At 39.4% G+C, this 20,609-nt stretch overlaps 1 protein-coding gene across 2 annotated transcripts in view; it reads left to right on the top strand.

The window, feature by feature from the left end:
- The window catches only part of YWHAE (tyrosine 3-monooxygenase/tryptophan 5-monooxygenase activation protein epsilon), a 44,195-nt gene extending 24,444 nt beyond the window's left edge, over positions 1-19,751 (top strand). Inside the window, exons 2-7 of one of the 2 annotated variants that reach the window (XM_021067552.1) lie at positions 5,445-5,644; positions 7,916-8,022; positions 8,670-8,876; positions 13,454-13,590; positions 17,118-17,164; positions 18,758-19,751. In XM_021067552.1, the coding sequence (XP_020923211.1) occupies positions 5,445-5,644; positions 7,916-8,022; positions 8,670-8,876; positions 13,454-13,590; positions 17,118-17,125 (659 nt within the window). In that variant the 3' untranslated portion in view covers positions 17,126-17,164; positions 18,758-19,751. The remainder of the gene's footprint in view (positions 1-5,444; positions 5,645-7,915; positions 8,023-8,669; positions 8,877-13,453; positions 13,591-17,117; positions 17,165-18,757) is intronic. The other variant, XM_021067551.1, reaches the window with a different exon arrangement.

Here is a 20,609-nt window from a genome sequence, read left to right as displayed (position 1 = left end):
TATATAAATGTTAAACTTTCTAGCTTTGAAGAATTATGGTCTTTTGTGTAGCTATGCTATTTTTTTATTTTTATCTTTTGCTTTTTAGGGTTGCATCCACAGCATATGGAGGTTCCCAGGCTAGGGGTTGAATCGGAGCTACAGCTGCCAGCCTAAACCACAGCCAGAGCAATGCCAGATGTGAGCCTTGTCTGCAACCTACACCACAGTTCACAGCAACGCTGGATCCTTAACCCATTGAGCAAGGGATCCTCCTGGATGCTAGTGAGATTCATTTCCGCTGAGCCATGCCGGGATGGATGTTTCAAATGAATGCTCTCAGGCTTCCCACAAATGAATCAGTGGTCTTATTACCATATCCCTTATTATATTTTTTAAAATGATTTTTGTTTTTTCCATTATAGCTGGTTTACAGTGTTCTATCAATTTTTCTACTGTACAGCAAGGTGACCCAGTCACACATACATGTATACATTTTTTTCTCACATTATCATGCTCCATCATAGGTGACTAGATACAGTTCCTAGTGCTATATATAGCAGGATCTCTGTGCTTATCCATTCTAAAGGCAGTTGTTTGCATCTCTTAACCCCAAATTCCCAGTCCATCCCAGTCCCTTCTACTTCCCCTTGCCATCACAAGTCTGTTCTCCACGTCCATGATTTTCTTTTCTGTGGAAAGGTTCATTTGTGCCGTATATTAGATTCCAGATAGAAGTGATATCATATGGTGTTTGTCTTTCTCTTTCTGACCTACTTCATTTAGTATGAGAGCCTCTAGTTCTATCCTTGTTGCTGTAAATAGCATTGTTTTGTTCTTTTTTATAGCTGAGTAGTATTCCATTGTATACACCACATCTTTTTTTTTTAATGTTATCCTCTAACATACTATTTTATTTTATTTTTATTTTGGCTTTTTGCCTTTTCTAGGGCCGCTCCCGTGGCACATGGAGGTTCCCAGACTAGGGGTCTAATCAGAGCTGCAGCCACCGGACTACACCAGAGCCGCAGCAACGTGGGATCCGAGCCGTGTCTGCAACCTATAGCACAGCAACGCCGGATCCCCAACCCACTGAGCAAGACCAGGGATCGAATCCGCAACCTCATGGTTCCTAGTTGGATTTGTTAACCACTGCGCCACGATGGGAACTCCAACACCACATCTTCTTAATCCAATCATCTGTTGATGGACATTTAGGTTGTTTCCATGTCTTGGCTATTGTGAATAGTGCTGCAGTGAACATGCAGCTGCTTGTGTCCTTTTCAAGGAAAGTTTTATCTGGATATATGCCCAAGAGTGGGATTGCTGGGTTATATGGTAGTTTTATGTATAGTTTTCTAAGGTGCCTCCATGCTGTTTTCTATAGTGGTTGTACCAATTTACATTGCCACCAACAGTGCAGGAGGGTCTCTTAATTTTTTTAATGCAGTGAAATACCCCAGTTCTTCATGTACAGTTCCTTGTTTTAATGAATGTTTTCAGTTGTGAAACCACAGTAAAACAGTTCTGTTACCCTTCAGATTTTCCTTATACTCCTTTGCACACAACCCCCTCATTTCACTTTGGTACCTTGGTATCTACTTACTTGCTTTCTGTCTTTATAGTTTTACATTTTTTGTAACTTGATAACTTTTTTAGTCTTTTTTTCTTTTGGCTTCCTTCCTTCCTCCCTCCCTTCTTTCCTTCCTTCCTTTCTTTCCTCCTTCCTCACCCACACCATGTGGAAGTACCTGGGACAGGGGTTGAACCTGAGCCACAGCAGCACCCTGAGGCATAGCAGTGACAAATGCCAGATCCTTAACCCACCGAGCCCCCAGAAACTCCCTGGCTTTTACCTTTTAAAAAAGTATTTCCTGGGAGTTCCCGTTGTGGTGCAGTGGTTAACGAATCCGACTAGGAACCATGAGGTTTCAGGTTCCATCCCTGGCCTTGCTCAGTAAGTTAAGGATTCGTCGTTGCCCTGAGCTGTGGTGTAGGTTGCAGACGTGGCTCGGATCCCACATTGCTGTGGCTCTGGCGTGGGCCGGTGGCTACAGCTCTGATTAGACCCCTAACCTGGGGACCTCCATATGCCGCAGGAGCGGCCCAAGAAATGGCAGAAAGACCACAAAAAAAAAAAAAAAAGAAAAAAAGAAAAAATTCCTGGAGTTCCTGTCGTGGCACAGCAGAAGCAAATCTGACTAGTTAGTAACCATGAGGTTGCAGTTTCGATCCCTGGCCTCATTCAGTTGGTTAAGGATCTGGTGCTGTGGTGTAGTTTGCAGATGTGGCTCAGATCCATGCGTTGCTGTGTCTGTGATGTAGGCCGGCAGCTGTAGCTCTGATTGGACTCCTAACCTGGGAACTTCCACATGCCGCTGATAGGGCCCTAAAAAGCGCAAAAACAAAAAAAACAAAAAAATCCCAAAAACATTTCCCGTGTAGGTTATTACAGAGTATTGAATAGATTTCCCTTGTTACCTATTTTATATATAGTAGTGTGTATATGTTAATCTCAAACTCCTAATTTATTCCCCCCCACTACATTTCCCTTTTGGTAACCATAATCTTATTTTTGAGTCTTTTCGTTTTGTAAATAAGTTATTTTGGGAGTTCCCTGGTGGCCTAGGGGGTTGAGAAACAGGGCTCAGGTGGGTCACTGCCTTGGCTTGGTTTTGATCCCAGATATGAGAACTTCCCTGTGCTGGGGTGTGGCCAGAGAAAATTCATTTGTCTCATTTTAAAGATTAGATTCTAGGTGTTCCCATATGGCACAATGGAAATGAATCCAACTGGTGTCCATGAGGATTCTGGTTCAATCCCTGGCTTCAGTCATTGGGTTGGGAATCCAGCGTTGCTTTTTCTGTGGTGTAGGCCAGCAGCTATAGCTCCCATTTGACCCCTAGCCTGGGAACCTCCATGTGCTGTGGGTTCATCCCTAAAAAGCAAAAAAAAAAAAAAAAAAAAAAGATTCCATATATATATATATATATATGATGTTTGTCTTTCTGTGACTTCACTTAATCTCAAGGTCCGTTAGTCTGGCTTTATTCATTCAGTATGATTTTTGAAATAATTCATCCATGTTGTTACTCGGATTAGTAGCTCTTTTTTTTTTTTTTTTTTTACTCGAGTAGTATTCCATTGTAAGGAAGTACTTCGGGATTGTTTACACCTTTTGGCTATTATGAGTAACGTTGCTGTGAACATTTGTGTAAAAGTCTTTGGGAAGATATATTTTCTGTTGGGTAATACCTAGGAGTGGGCTTGCTGAGTCTTACGTTGTTAAACTCTATAAGAAACTATTGAACTGTTGAGATCATGTTGTTTTAGGAGTTCCCTGGTGACTCAGTGGCTTAAGGATCTGGTGTCACATTTCTGTGCTCGGGTCATTGCTGTTCCCTGGGCTTGATCCCTGGCCCGGGAACTAATACATGCTGTGAGTAAAATCGCAAAAAGGTCATACCATCTTAATATTTCCATTAATTTCCTGATACTCCTGAAAGGATGGTTTTTGGAAACAGATCATTTGCTGGGATTACACATAGTTTTAGTATGTCATTAAGCAGTATTTCATAAAGTCACTCTTTGCAGCAAACCTTAAGTTATGCTTATACTTGGAATGTTAATGTATGCTAAGAGTCCTTGTTAAAATGCAGACCCTTGTGCTTTTTTTTTTTTTTTTTTTTTGGCCTTTTCTAGGGCCGTTCTCGTGGCATATGGAGGTTCCCAGGCTAGGGATTCAATCGGGGCAGCAGCCGCTGGTCTATGCCAGAGCCACAGCAACGTGACATCCGAGCCAAGTTTGCAACCTACACCACAGCTCACGGCAACACCGGATCCTTAACCCACTGAGCAAGGCCAGGGATTGAACCTGAAACCTCACGGTTCCTAGTCAGATTCATTAACCACTCTGCCACGATGGGAACTCCAGACCCTTGTCTCTTATCACCAAAGACTTTGACTGTAAAATTGGAGAGCCACATGGCATTGTCTTCTAAAAGTGTGTTTTTCATTAATATTTTATTAATATTTTTTATTTATTCAGTTAGTGCTCATTGAGCTATTTTTGGTTATGGTACAACTTAATTTTTCTTGTACTTGGGGTCTCTATCAAGGTGTATCTGGGCCCCTTTGTTTGGCTCGCCACCTAGTGGTAACAAGTAAGAACCATCCAGAGTTTTTCTGATGCATGAACTCATAGGTGGGCAGTGCCCTTCTAAAGGAGAAAGGATTAGAAATGACCAAAGTTTGGTTTGTGTTTGTGACTAACCAAATGCTCAGTATATGTTTGCTATATGAATGAATTCCTCTTCCTCCCCTGTTTTTTTTTTTTAATTTAGTTTATTTGTATTTGCTTGGGAAATAATTTTTTGTTTGTTTGTTTTTTGTTTTTGTCTTTTTGCTATTTCTTGGGCTGCTCCTGCGGCATATGGAGGTTCCCAGGCTAGGGGTCGAATCGGAGCTGTGGCCACCGGCCTATGCCAGAGCCACAGCAACACGGGATCCGAGCCGTGTCTGCGACGAGCTCACGGCAACGCTGGTCGTTAACCCACTGAGCAAGGGCAGGGACCGAACCCGCAACCTCATGGTTCCTAGTCGGATTCGTTAACCATTGCGCCACGATGGGAACTCCTGCTTGGGAAATAATTTTTCGATTCTACTGAACCACTAGGGAACTCCTGAGACAGTGTCTTGCATTTAAGAGCCTATAAATTAAATTTTTTTGTTTTAAACTGCCAGCTGAGTTATTTTTATTGGGAAATAGGTAGACATGTGTTCCTGGTTCTCTTTATGAGAGCGATGACTCCAGACAAATTATACTTGTTACTGTATGAAGACATTTTGATCCCATACAACTTATACTCTAAATCCCCTTGTTCTGGGCTCTTAATTTACCTAGTCTTTTACACATTTAGTGGGTTTAGTGGGTTTTTTTGGGGGGAGGGGGCACCTTCTTGCATGTGGAATTTCCCAGGCCGGGAATTGAACCCTTGCCACAGCAATGACTTAGGCTGCTGTGGTGGCAGTGCTGGGTTCTTAGTCTGCTGCACCACAAGGGAACTCCTATTCAAACTCTTCTGATCATTATTTAAATTTTTTTTTGTTAAGAAATTTCTCTTTTAGGGAGTTCCCATCTTGACTCAGCAGTTATGAACCTGGCTAGTATCCATGAGGATATGTGTTTGATCCCTGGTCTCCATCAGTGAGTTAAGTAAGGACCCAGGGTTGCTGTGGCTGTGGCATAGGCCAGCAGTTGCAGCTCTGATACAACTACTAGCCTGAGAACTTCCATATAGTGTGCTTGTGCACCCCCCCCCACAAGAAATGTCTTGTATACCACAGGCGTGGCCATAAAAATTTTTTTTCTTTTATTTCACATTAGCTTAACTGATTAAGACCTAATGTGATGGGGGTGTTTTAATAAAACAATTTATAAGGTCTGATTTTACTTTCCCTTATAGAAATGGTGGAATCAATGAAGAAAGTAGCAGGGATGGACGTGGAGTTGACAGTTGAAGAAAGAAACCTCCTATCTGTTGCATATAAAAATGTGATTGGAGCTAGAAGAGCTTCCTGGAGAATAATCAGCAGCATTGAACAGAAAGAAGAAAACAAGGGAGGAGAAGACAAACTAAAAATGATTCGGGAATATCGGCAAATGGTGAGATTGTTGTATCCTAGGCAACATTGAAGAATGGTATCTTGCTGTTGAACTATTTAGATCACAGCCTAGTACAGCCATTGTTTACCTGTGTAATATACTTTTTACATTAATGGATTTGTATCTTTTACTCACATGAATTAAGAATTACAGGCTGTACAGTATTTTAAGACAGAGGAGAAGAACTTTATTCCCTTGGAAGCTACAGAGAGTAGTGTTCAACTTTGAGCACCACTCAAGTAGAGAAATAATTTAATCTTCTGTTTATACTTATGATAACTACAAAATACTTCATTGAGTGACGTGAAATTATTCTTTAGGACAGTTTAACAAATACGTACTACACAATTTTCTAGGTGGTAATAGGTGCAAAATGTGACGGATGTAGTTAATAACCTTATGGAAGATCAGTCTTTTTTTCTCTTTTTGGTCTTTTAGGGCTGTACTTGCGGCATATGGAAGTTCCCAGGCTAGGGATCACATTGGAGCTGCAGCTGCCTTCGCCACAGCCACAGCATCACCAGATCTGAGGTGTGTCTGCAACCTACACCACAGCTCGAGGCAACACCAGATCCTTAACCCACCGAGCAAGGCCAGGGATGGAATCCTGTCTGTAAGAATACTATTTGGGTTCATTAGTGCTGAGCTACAACTGGAACTCCTACTCATTTTTCTTTTTAAGTTTTATTGAATTATAGTTAATTTACAATGTTGTGATAATTCTGCACAGTGAAGTGATTCACTTCTACATATACACGTAGCCATTTTTTTTTTTCCAGATTCTTTTCCCATGTAGGTTATTACAGAATATTGGGTAGAATTCCCTGTACTCTACATCAGGTCTCCGTTGACCATCCATTCCATATTCAGTAGTGTGCATATGCCTAGTCCTTGGTTGTTGTTTTTTTTCCTTTTTTTGGCAGCCCTGTAGCATATGGAGTTCCCAGGCCCAGGATCAGATCTGAGCCACATTTGCAACTTAGGCTGCACCTGTGGCAAAGCCAGATCCTTGGACCTCCTGTGCCAGGCTGGGGTTGAACCTGTGTCGTCCTGTTGCTACAGAGACGCCACTGATCTGTTGCGTGCAGCAGGAACTCCATCATTGTTTTAATAGAGTAGAAAATACCCCATGGCATTGGGCATTTCATAAAGTTGTTTCATATATATGTGATGTTTTTCTTATTGTGGGTTTTGGTTACAAAAGTTTGATTTACTGTAGTGGTTCTTAACCAGAGGTTGATTTTGCTCCTCGGAGAACATTTGGCAATGTCTAGAGACGTTTTTGGTTTTCACAGCTCGAGGGTGCCACTGGTATTTATTGCGTAGAGGCAGGGATACTGCTAAGCATCCCATTATGCATAGAATAGCACCCCCCCCCCAACAAAGATGTATGTAGCCCAAAGTGTCACTAGTGCTGCTACTGAGAAACTGATTTTAGTGGAGCAGAGAGACATATAATCACACTCATTTAAGAGTACAGTGAGGGAAATGACAGAAACAGTCACAAAGCATAGGGAGAGATATTACACTCTATGTAATTGTGCAAGTTAATTTAATCTTTAAATGATCTTGTAAAGGATAGGTTACTATTCCACTTTATAGATGGGAAAAACCAAGGTTGTTCTGAGTGATTAAGTAACATACCTGGTACCACATAGAAGGTGGTGAGCTGGTATTAGTGTGACCATTACCTTCAAATACGTTGGAACAAACAGGAATCGTCAGTAGACAAGTTTGATGTCTCAGGGATGAGGAAATGAGAAAGTTTAATGTGCTGAAAAGAGAAGTCTGTGTGCTAGATTATAGGATTTGGGGTAAGTAGGAAAGGAAGCAGGAAGCAAAAAGAGGGACTGATAAATTGGGAGAAGATGAGAGTCAAGAGACCGGATGTCCTGATGTGCCTTTAAGTAGGAATAATAGTAAGAAAGGAACTAGAAAAGGAAGTTGTAATCCAGTAGTAAAATACTGGAATTTAAGAATTCCAGGATAGGAGTTCCTGCTGTGGCTTAGTGGGTTAAGAACCTGACTAGTATCCATGAATGTGCGTGTTCGATCCCTGGCCTCCTCGCTCAGTGGGTTAAGGATCTGGCATTGCCACAAGCTGTGGCTCAGATCTGGAGTTGCTGTGGCTGTGGTGTAGGCTAGCAGCCACAGCTCGGATTTGATCCCTCGTCTGGGAACTTCCATATGCCGAGGGTGTGGCCCTAAAATAAAAAAAAGAATGATAATTTGTATAATTTCGTATTTAAAGTTTTTGACTTTTTTTTTTAGGTTGAGACTGAGCTAAAATTAATCTGTTGTGACATTCTGGATGTACTGGACAAACACCTCATTCCAGCAGCTAACACTGGCGAGTCCAAGGTTTTCTATTATAAAATGTAGGTTCTATACTAGATGGGAAAATGTCAGATTAAATGTTGGCCTTTTTAGAATCACTTTTTCTTTTAGGTTTTCAGCATTTTATTTAATGTTGAAAGGGTAGTTAACGGGAGGACTGAATCTCAAAACTTACATTAATTTTTGAACACACATTTGCAAATTTACTGCTAAGAAGAATCAGTATTACTGCATTTAAGACGGTCAGACTGTTACTGTAAAAATGTCCTAGGTTTTGCTTTTCCTATTTATTATGTTCATTGGCTTGTGTAGGGCTGCCCCCCCTAGCTACAAGTAATGCAAAGTTTTTTTTCATGATTAATAAACTACCGTGTCAGTCTTTGGAACCATTTTTCTGTTTTAATTCAGGTCTGTCAAGTGGTTAAATTTGATTTTTTTTGAGCCCTTTTGGTTAATTTTGTCTAGGATTTTTCTTAACATTTGGCAGTGTGAAATCTGAGGAAAACTAAAGAGATGAGGCAGTCATTCCTGAAAGAGACTTTTTGAAATTTCTGAATTATATGTGTTAATTGTTATGCATTTTTTTTGCATACTTGATTTTATGTACTACAGAAAAATTTGAGGAATTTATTTTAAAAGTATTATTCCTAATTCTGTTGTTTTTTTGTTTGTTTTTGTTTTGTTTTAGGAAAGGGGACTACCACAGGTATCTGGCTGAATTTGCCACAGGAAACGACAGGAAAGAGGCTGCAGAGAACAGCCTAGTGGCTTATAAAGCTGCTAGTGATATTGCAATGACAGAACTTCCACCAACACATCCTATTCGTTTAGGTCTTGCCCTCAACTTTTCAGTATTCTACTATGAAATTCTTAATTCCCCTGACCGTGCCTGCAGGTAAGTCATGAAAGAGAACAAAAGCTCTCAACTGTGAATGTGAAAAAGGTTACAAGGGAGAATAGCTACTTGTTTTTCTGTCTTGTTCCCTGGGACTGCTTTTGTCCCCTTGGCCATGTAATAAGAATTATTTTGGGAGATCCTGTCATGGCTCAGTGGTTAAAGAATGTGGCATCCATGATGATGCAGATTTGATCCCTGGGCTCACTCAGTGGATTAAGGATCTGGTATTGCTGTGAGCTGCGGTGTAGGTCGAAGACATGGCTTGGATCCCGAATTGCTGTGGCTGTGGTGTAGGCCCAGCAGCTACAGCTCTGATTCGACCCCTACCCTGGGAACCTCCATATGCTGAGGGTACGGCCCTAAAAAAGTAAAAAACAAACAAACAGAAAGAATTATTTTGGCTCTTAATGAAACTGTTTTGGATGATATATAGACTGACTGATTTCAGTTCACTAGGATAGCAGGATAATTATGTTGATGGGGAAAAATTTGATTGGTAGAAATTTTCACAGTACTTCATTTTTATGTATTAATTTTCAAAGCCTTTCTACCATGTTTTTAATATATTACACTCTTAGTGTACATCTCATTTTGTATTTTGCATCCTGTTACTTCCATCAGTATGTGAATATTCCCTCATTTATACTTCAGATTGTGCCCCCCCCCCCTTTTTTTGTCTTTTCTAGGGCTGCCCCTGTGGCACATGGAGGTTCCCAGGCTAGGGGTCTAATTGGAGCTGTAGCTGCCGGCCTATGCCAGGGCCACAGCAAAGGATTGGAGGCATGTTCTCGACCTGCACCACTGCTCACGGCAACGCCGGATCCTTAACACACTAAATGAGGCCAGGGATCAAACCCCTGACCTCATGGTTCCCAGTCGGATTCATTAACCACTCAGCCATGACGGGAATGCCAAGATTGTTCCCAGTTGTTGATACCGACATAAATTTGAGGAATATCTTTTTTTAAATTAATTTTTTTAATCATTTATTTATATATATATTTCTGTACAGCATAGTGACCCAGTTATACTTACATGTGTACATTCTTTTTTCTCATACTACGTGTTCCATCGTAAGTGACTAGACAGAGTTCCCAGTGGGAGTATCTTTATCTACATAGCTTTTTACTTATTAAATATGTATAACGTTTATTATTCTAATGATTTTTTCATTTTTTGAAGTATAATTGACTTAAAAGGCTGTGATAATTGTTTTAACCATTTAATTTTAATTTTTATTTTTATTTATTTATTTATTTATTTATTTTTTTGTTGTTGTTGTTGCTATTTCTTGGGCCGCTCCCGCGGCATATGGAGGTTCCCAGGCTAGGGCTCTAATCTGTGCTGTAGCCACCGGCCTACGCCAGAGTCACAGCAATGCGAGATCCGAGCTGCATCTGCAACCTACACCACAGCTCACGGCAACGCCGGATCCTTAACCCACTGGGCAAGGCCAGGGACCGAACTCACAACCTCATGGTTCCTAGTTGGATGCATTAACCACTGCGCCACCACGGGAACTCCTGAATTGCAAATTTTAAAATGGTTAAAATAGTTCCCGTCGTGGCGCAGTGGTTAACGAATCTGACTAGGAACCATGAGGTTGCGGGTTCGGTCCCTGCCCTTGCTCAGTGGGTTAAGGATCCGGCGTTGCCGTGAGCTGTGGTGTGGGTCCCAGACTCGGCTCGGATCCTGCGTTGCTGTGGCTCTGGCGTAGGCCGGCGGCTATAGCTGTGATTCGACCCCTAACCTGGGAACCTCCATATGCCGAGGGAGCAGCCCAAGAAATGGCAAAAAGACAAAAGAAAAAAATTTTTTTTTTGCAGTTCAGTGGCATTAAGTACACTCACAATATTGTGTAACTGTCATAATTATTTCTAAAACTTTCATCACTTGAAACAAAATAACCACTAAGCAGTAGTTCCATATTCCCCTCTGCCCCAATTCCTGGTAATCTCTACTTTGTTTTACTGAATTTATTGTTTATTTATTTGAGGTGCACCTGTGGCATATGGAAGTTCCTGGGTTAGGGGTCAATTTGGAGCTGCAGCTGCTCTTACAGCACAGCAACTTGGGATCGAAGCTATGTCTGTGACCCTACACCATAGCTCATGGCAACGCAAGATCCTTAACCTACAAAGTGAGGCCAGGGATGGAATGCACATCCTCATGGATACTGGTTGGGTTCATAACCCACTGAGCCACAGTAGGAACTCCATGAATTTATCTATTTTAGATATCTCATGTAATAGGAATAACAGTCTTTGTAGTAGCTTCAGTATTCTTGAGCATGTAGAAATCATATATTCCATGGAAAAAGAGATTTTCCTGATGTAAATTGGATTCATTTGAATGCAAATCAGTATTCTTCATCTGAAAACATTTTTTTTCTTCTTTTTAGAACTGTACCTGTGGCATATGGAGATTCCCAGGCTAGGGGTCAAATCAGAACTTTAACTACCAGCCTGTGCCACAGCCACAGCAACTCCAGATCAGAACCGCCTCTGTGACCTACACAGCTCATAGCAATGCTGGGTCCTTGACTCATTGAGTGAGGCCAGGGATTGAACCCAAGACCTTGAATACTAGTCACGACGGGAACACCTAAAAACAGTCTAAGTGACTCGTCTAGTTTGTTCAAACAGGTTATGTATCTTGACTAAAGAAGCTATATAGCTCTTCAGCTGATAATTCCTTCCTTCGTCCCTCCCTCTCTTCCTCCCTCCCTCCCTTCCTCCCTTCCCTTATTGGCCGCACCCACAGCATGTGGAAGTTCCTGGGCCAGGGCTCAAATCCAGGCCACAGCTGTGACCTACTGCTACAGCTGGGCTATAGCAGGTAGTGTTGATTGACTTATACCATTCTTTAGTCCCACGTGTAGCTTCAACTTGTCTTTTCCATGCTTTTGCTTTTATCTGAAGAGTGCCATTTATGCTTTTTTCCTACCCATTAGGATTAGTTCAAGTATGAACATCCCCATTTGTTCTTCTTAAGCCCCTGAAGTACTTCATCATGTATTATTTATTTAAGAATTTCAAATCACTTTTTTTTTTTCCTGAGCCATGGAGTTCCCAGGGATTGAACCTGAGCTGTAGCTATATGTATGGAAAAGTGATGAATCCTAACCGCTAGACCACCAGGGAAACTCCTATCCTTCTTCTGTCAGAGTTATTTATGTTATCACTCCTTGTATTATTAGATTTCTTTTAAACTTTTTTTAATTGAAGTATAGTTGATTTAGTGTTAATTTTTGCTGTGCAGTAAAATGACTGAGTTATACACATATTTAGGTTCTTTGAGAGAACTCCCGTAAATGGCTTTATAATCACATTTTCATTGGTTTTATATTACTTTTTCCTTTCTTGCTCCAACTAATATTAAATTCTCTATTGAACTAAATTGTGAGATACCATCCAAGAATTTTTTTTGTGTTAAAAATTTATTAAGTAGCAAACTATTGCCTTTGGAATGGATTAGCAATGAGATCCTGCTGTGTAGCGCTGGGTACTATATATAGTCACTTTTTTTTTTTTTTTTTTTTTTTTTTACCTTTTCTAGGGATGCTCCCGCGGCATATGGAGGTTCCCAGGCTAGGGGTCTAATTGGAGCTGTAGCTGCCGTCCTACGCCAGAGCCAAAGCAATGCGGGATCTGAGCCGCGTCTGCAACCTACACCACAGCTCATGGCAACGCCGCATCCTTAATCCACTGAGCGAGGCCAGGGACTGAACCCGAAACCTCATGGTTCCTAGTCGGATTCCTTAATCACTGAGCAACGACAGGAACTCCTGTATAGTCACTTATGATGAAGCTTGATAATGTGAGCAAATAGAATGTGTACATGTACGTGTAACTGGGTCACCATGCTGTAGAGAGAAAAAAAATTGTATTGGAAATAAAAAAAATCTTAAAAATTAACCATTAAAAAATTATTAAATAAGTAAGCTAGACTAAAACTTGGAAATTCCTTTATTATGCTTATATATTGGTATTGGATTAGGATGGAATTTGGTCTGCTTGTTGAAAGCATAGCAGTAAGTGGACCTGGCAGTTAAAATTGAGAATTGACCACTGGACCAGCAGTTCTTTTGTTTGTTTGTTTGTCTTCCTGCCTTTTCTAGGGCTGCTCCAGTGGCATATGGAGGTGCCCAGGCTAGGGGTCTAATCGGAGGTATAGCTGCCAGCCTATGCCAGAGCCACAGCAACTCGGGATCTGAGCTCCATCTGCAACCTACACCACAGCTCATGGCAACGCCAGATCCTTAACCCATGGAGCGAGGCCAGGGACCGAACCCGCAACCTCATGGTTCCTAGTCGGATTTGTTAACCACTGAGCCACAACAGGAACTCCACTAGACCACTAATTCTAAAGTTGCTGAATTATAAAAAATTGAGCAAATTGAAATTAATAAATTAAATTTTCACTAGTTACATACTTTATTTCAGTGCCTAAGCCCAAGCTTATAGTGTCACTATTATGTACTATGTAATAACTGAATAAAAGACTGGCATTTAACTTATGTCATTTCTTATTTTGTTTTTGTACTTATTTTTGTAAAACATAAACATTCGTAGGTTGGCAAAAGCAGCTTTTGATGATGCAATTGCAGAACTGGATACGCTGAGTGAAGAAAGCTATAAGGACTCTACACTTATCATGCAGTTGTTACGTGATAATCTGACACTATGGACTTCAGACATGCAGGGTGATGGTAAGGAAACTGAAGTTAAATTTGTTGTTTTACAGTTGTTGAATCTGTTTATTTTTAGGAATTTCTTGGTATTTTTCTCCGTTAAGCTGTAATTTAAACTGAGACTATCAAATTTTAATTGCCACCTTTATAGGAAATAAAAAGTAGAGTTTTCTATTTTGATCTGTAAGATGATAATGTAAAAGATCTATTTGGGAAAGGGAATCTTTTGTTAATATTCAAAGATTTAATGTTTTCTCTCTAATAAAATTTACTAAACTTAGCTTACCTGTTCTCTCACTCTGTGCTTTGAAAGATAGCAAGGAAGCAGTTCATAGTATCTTCAGATTTAATTTTAGGGGTCTAAGGATAATTGTTTTTGATTGTCATGGTCATTGCTTTGGCTGAGTGTTTGTTAATCCTCAGGTTAAAACTAAATGGTATCAATAGATACTTATGAGGCATTTTTTTTTTCTGCCAATCTTTTATCTAAAAAAGGAACTAGTTTTCCTCTGTATTCTATACAGCGAATGGAATGTCCTGCCTTTAGGTTCTTATTTTAGAGGTCTGGCCTGGTCCCTTTCTGTTTTCTTCTGTTTCAGTTGTAAATAGTTAATAGAGTATTTTAGAAAATTTAATCTTGTGATGGAGGTGGGTGTGGGATGGGTTCTTAACATTTATTCTAGATGTAAAAGGCAAAATTTGTTGCATGTCTTGATTTTAAAGGATATTTTATTCTGTCCATTTCCAAAGACTCCTTTTTTTATCATGATAGATCATTTGGGGGCAAGGGAGAAGGAGAGGGACACAAACTAGTGTAACATGATTGTTTACGAGATTGTGGGAGTTTTGTAATTGGTAGTGGTGACATGGGAAGTGGAAACAAAGTTTGTCAAAAGTTTGTTGTCACTTTTACCTGCAGATCCTTTAAGAATGTATTACCCAAACTGAAATTGATGTACTGCTTGAGATGTTAGCTGTAGTTTTAGTTGGTCAAACCAACATATGTACTGTCGTGGAATCATACTTTTTAAAGGTGCCACTGAAATGAGTGTACAGGCATGTAGGTTGTCAGTGGAAGTACAAAAAGTCAAATTTTAGAGTTATTTTGGGTTAAGATACTGAAGTGAGAATTAGGTGACTCACTTTCTAAATCGCACTAGTTCTGTGAACTCTTCAGATATTTGCCTTGGGTTGGCTTGCGATATGTGGTGCATATGATCTATTCGCACACTTTCCAACAAAGCCAGATGGAGCCACAGATTACTTTTTATTCAACACAACACTTCAGGCAACAACTACCACTCTGTGGAACTTAAAACCAATTTAACCATCTCTGAACTAATGACTTAAGGTTCCTTCCAGCTTTATATTCTATTGTATTCTAACAATAACTACTAAGAAGAATGACCAAATAGCTGTGGATTCTTCACAGTCACCCTCAGCTCAGAGAAGAATAATAACTCTCTGCCTATATGAGGTGATAGAAGGAAAGCATGTGGAGAGTTTGGTAAGCTGTATTGACCTAAGTAAGCAACACCCCTTTGACTTCTGGGACTTTTTTTGAGGGTGAAAATAATATTTACAAAAAAGTGACTTTCATTGAAAATCTGTTTTTTTTTAGACATTTGATGCCAGCTCTTATAACTTAAGTTGTTAGATTACAAAAATAAGTAAAAATAAAGTTTATAATTTTCATTATCATTCATAACCAAGAATTGATTAATTGAAGTAGGCTATAGTACATGCCACTCCATTTTTATACAGAACTAAAGATACTCCTTTTTTTCTTGGTTATTGAGAGCATTGGTTTATAAAATGGATCATTTAAAAATAGGGTATCTTGGGAGTTCCCGTCGTGGCGCATCGGAAATTAATCCGACTATCTGTGGTTCGATCCCTGGCCTCACTCAGTGGGTTAAGGATCCGGCGTTTCTGTGAGCTGTGCTTTAGGTTGCAGACATGGCTCGAATCTGGTGTTGCTGTGGCTCTGGTGTAGGCTGGCAGCTACAGCTCCGATTAGACCCCTAGCTTGGGAACCTCCGTATGCTGTGGTGCGGCCCCAATAAGACCAAAAAAAAAAGTATCTTTCTAGTTTCTGTTGTGGCGCAGTGGAAATGAATCTGACTGATAACATGAGGATGCAGATTCAGTCCCTGGCTTTGTTCAGTAGATTAAGGATCTGACGTTGCTGTGAGCTGTGGTGTAAGTCGCAGGTGCGGCTCAGATCCTGAGCTACTGCGGCTTTAGTTTAGGCCAGCAGCTGTAGCTCTAATTCAACTCCCAGCCTGGGAACTTGCATATGCCGCCAGGTGCGGGCCTAAGAAAGCAAAAAATAAAAAAATTAAAAAAAGGATATCTTTGAACTACTTATGTTTTCATTGGAGTGCTCTTTGTACAAAGATATTTTATTACTTTCAGTGTAGATTTCTTTTTAATCCTAAAATGTGAAATTCATTTGCATCAATTCCTTATCTTGTTAATCAACCAATTAAATTGAGTTGAAACAGACTAATTTTTATTTGAATGGTTAAAATTTGGAATTAATGACAGTGATAGTTTAACAAGAAAAATTCAAGTAGTTTCTTGAGATTTTAGTGAAGTTAACAAGGTGTAGGGAGTTCCCATTGTGGCACAGTGGAAACAAATCCAACCAGTGTCCATGAAGATGTGGGTTTGATCCCTGGCCTTGCTCAGTGGGTTGGGAATCAGGTGTTGCCGTGAGCTGTGGTATAGGTCACAGACATGGCTTGGATCCTGCGTTGTTTTGACTGTGGTGTAGGCCAGGAGCCAAATAACTCAGATTCAACCTCTAGCCTGGGAACTTCCAGATGCCACCAGGTGTGGCCCTAAGAAAGCAAAAAAAAAAAAAAAAAAAGATGTGAATTTACAAATCGTTGTTGGTACTAGGAGACTATCTGCCAGTTTTGCTAAAAAGTTTTATTAAATTGATTTTGTGCTTTAGAATCAATACTGAATATGGAAGAAATTGGGCTACTTGGATTTAGTTGAATTAATTATGTGGTCTTCTCTGTTAATTAGTATGATTAATGGTGTCTAAAATATCTTAATTGAGGGTTCCTAAAGAAATAAGTGTATTGGTTCAGAAGCTTTTATTTTACCTATATACTTTTTTTTTAAACTGCATAATATGCTAATTCTGTCTAGGTGTGCTGGTACATACTCTTTAAAGGGAGCACCACTTTTTCTCATCGATTTCAGTCCTTTTCTCTTAACTCATGTCAGAGGACTGTTTAACTCGAAAGTCCATAAGCAAGGAAATGTGTTCTCTCTGCTCCCCCTCAAATCTAGAAACGGTGGGCAAAGAAATACGTATCCAAGGAAACCTTACCTCTCTTAAGAGGGTATTATTTCATCCTCTTAAAAAGGAACAGATTATTTCTAGAGTCAAGTTTACAGGAAGCAGAAAGACCAAAATCTTACTCCCCCAAATCATTAATGTTTTCCTTTGTCCTGCTCTTGGTTTATTTTTCTTGTAATGTTGCTTTCATATGATTGTTCTCCCTCCCTTTCTCCTTACAATATAGATTCCTAAAGGAAAATCCAACTCTTCCTTTCCTAAAAACTCTACTTTGTAAGTCATTATCATGGCACAGTGAATTCTGCTTTTAGTTTTGGTTCTTCACTAATTATGCCTGCATTTCATCATCTTGTCGCTTAAAAAACTGCTTGTTTTACATTCCAGGATGCGAAACCTAAGACATTTATGATCTGCTACCTTGTCTACCTCTGGTTGGATGTGATTTAGCTGACAATATTTTTATGCCAAAGTTACTTGAAACTATTGGCAAATCTAATGGTTGCTTATGAAAAAATTAGTGTGTGCTCTATTGTATGTTAACCATATTTTGGCAGTTTTTTGCTGTTAAAAATGAGAGTGACTGTTCCTATCATTTCCTAAATTTTAATACATTATTGTTCTTTGAAGCAGGGACATGATTGGGTGGTCCATTTCTTACCTCAGTAAATGGTTATTTTTGTCAGTCTTTGCATGTGTTTTTCTAAATGTGAGTCAAAAATCTTTATGTGCCTTAAGTACCTTTTTAGAGTTAAATAATAGTGTCAAAAATACTATTTTTAATTAATCCTTACTGTCATGGTAGCATTTATCATGTCCAGGTCTTTAAGACTGTTTAAAAGTATTCCTCAAAGTTTTGCTTTATGTATGTAGGCAGCCAGTCTTAGTGTTATTTGTCCATTCTAATTAAGTATTTTAACAAGCAGTATGAATGGATAGGGTGTCTGAACGGTCATATGATTTTCGGGTTAATTTTTCATTTATTTTGATCAAACTAGTTAACTGTGTAGGAAGTATAAGTGGTTCGTTAAAGCACAAAAGAATGTAACTTTTACCTCTTTATTTTTTGGCAAAAGCCTGCATGCTTCCTTATGATGGCTGACTTACTTAATGCTTATTAATAGGTAGATGACTCTCCAGTGAGTAGGCTGGCTTTCTATTGCATGTCATAGTGCAATTGAAACTCCTCAGGCTAATCATCATGTTCAAAGGGAAGAGAAAAATGGCATGAGAGAGCTGGTCCAAATGCCCTTCTTTAATAACCTCAGCGGTCTGGTTTACTTTGAGCATGCTCTTCTGCCCTGGAGTGGGAGATCTGGGTGGTGGTTTGGTGTGAGAGGCCAAGGTACAAAATGTAAAATACTCATTTACAAAAGCAGAACCCTCCCTCCAAAACTGTAGAACTTCTTTGAAACATTTTGCTGCTCACTTCTTTTATTGAAACATTCTAATGTGGAGCTTGTAGATAAATGAGATTGTGCAAAAAAATTATAAAATACTCTTGGTTCTTGAAGAGGTGAGGTTATTGAGAAAGAGTATTTTGACTCAAGATATATGTGAAAGCTTGAAAATCATTTTAATAATATGGTTACTTTGGCTGTCTACTTAAGAGCTTTTTTTAGCATAAATACATTGACTTTTACTATGCATCACTTCTTTTCATACTGTTGATCATTCAGGACCTTGATCCAGCAGCCCCTCTTGGCCTAGTCATCTCAGGTGTCAAGGATGGTAGAAGTCCTTTGCCTGTCTTTGTTTAAACTAGTTGTAGCAAATACAAAGAATCTTTATGTTTGGAATGATACCTGTGTTTGTGACTACAACAGCCTAATTTGGTCATTATGAAATAATTGTCATTCTTCTTTGCAGGTGAAGAGCAGAATAAAGAAGCGCTGCAGGATGTGGAAGATGAAAATCAGTGAGACATAAAAGCCAACAAGAGAAACCATCTCTGACCACCCCACACCTTCCCATCCCACCCCTCTTGGAAATTCCCCCATTGTCACTGAGAACCACCAAATCTGACTTTTACATTTGGTCTCAGAATTTAGGTTCCTGCCCTGTTGGTTTGTTTTTGTTTTTGTTTTTTTTGGTTTTTTTTTTTTTTTTTTTTTTTTTTTTTTAAAACAGTTTTCAAAAGTTCTTAAAGGCAAGAGTGATTTCTGTGGATTTTACTGGTCCCAGCTTTTAGGTTCTTTAAGACACTAACAGGACTGCATAGAGGCTTTTTCAGCATTACTGTATTGTCTCCCGCTAGATGTGGCAAGATCACCACTAGAAATGGAAATTACATTCGAAAGCCGTTAGACTTCTAGATGATGCAAGCATCTAAGAAAAAGGTTAATCACACTATAGAGGTGTATGTGATATCTTTTTTCCTTTTTCTAATTGTTTGAATTTTATATCAATGTTTAAAATTAATTGGGTTTTAGCTTGAGGTGGTTAAAGATTCGATTGTTTAGAGTTTGTTGTAATGGTTTTGCTGTAATAAGTGTTTCAAACTCTGCTGAAAATGTTGCTGAAAAGCATGGTGCTGGTAACAGTTCAAGAATCCGTGGCTGCTCATTCTTGCCTACTTTTATTCTCCCTCTAAAGCAGGTTAGCATTGAAGGTGGTATGGAAAAGCCTGCATGCGTGTTCAATTCTTTGTTTCTTCTCCTTCCCTCTCCCCCGGGCCCTGCCCCTCCCCTCCTTCGCTCGCTCAACCTCTTTTGTTCAGTATGTGTAACTTGAAGCTAATTTGTACTACTGGATATCTGACTGGAGCCACAGATACAGAATCTGTATTGTTCTTACTGAAACACAGCATGGATTAACATTAAACTTAAATAAAACAAACCTAAATTAAAAATGCCAAACATTATTGTGCCTCCATCCATTTCCTTCTAAAATAAAATCTCTATAGTCTAAACACTAGATCATATTGTTTGCCTGAACATGAAAACTCTTTTTCTTCCCTTCCATAAATCACTTGTCTGTTTTCCAAAAAATGATGTATATTTCAGGGAAAAGATTACTTATATCCTGGTTGTGAAGAACAAGAAGTGTAAGTAGTCCAGGTACCCAGTCTTCTACACCAGGTAGCAGCATGGCTTTTATTTTAAACATTAAAGTGACAGTTGTGTTTATAGTACAAGGTATCATTATGGATTGATTATTTTCTAACGTGAAATCTTTTTGGTTGCACAACCAAAGGCTGAATGTGTCAGAATAATCCTTATTAGGCTGAGGGGAAATCTTCCCCCTCCCCTCCCAGGTGAGTGGCGGGAGCAGAGAAGAATAACTAAATTCATGCTCAGTAGTACATAATAGGTATAGTAAAGCAATAGTATGGTGAGTCCCTTTACTAGAAACATTCAATGTAAGTAGTGTCTTATAGAGATAACTTATACATGGTTGTGTATAGTTACTTAGTTAATGTAGGTCATTTTCTATTAGGCATTGAGATCTTATTGAAATGACTGCCTCACATTGATGTACTCCTGAATTAAATTTAAAAAAAAATGACTGCTCTTGGATATTCCGATTGCTTCCAGTCTTGTGTTAAAAATGATGCTGCAGTAAAGATCCTTGTTAACAGTCTATTTAAATAATTGCATGTGTATGTGTATGATACATTTGTAGATTTCCTGTGTCGGAAAACACATCCCTACTTTTCCATTGTCTGTTTCTCACCAAAAGAGCTGTTCCATGTTATGGGGCCATCAGCAGTGTCTGAAAG

Source organism: Sus scrofa, chromosome 12, assembly GCF_000003025.6.
Source record: "Sus scrofa isolate TJ Tabasco breed Duroc chromosome 12, Sscrofa11.1, whole genome shotgun sequence".
Classification (NCBI taxonomy): domain Eukaryota; kingdom Metazoa; phylum Chordata; class Mammalia; order Artiodactyla; family Suidae; genus Sus; species Sus scrofa.
This window is presented reverse-complemented; position numbering and strand designations above follow the sequence as displayed.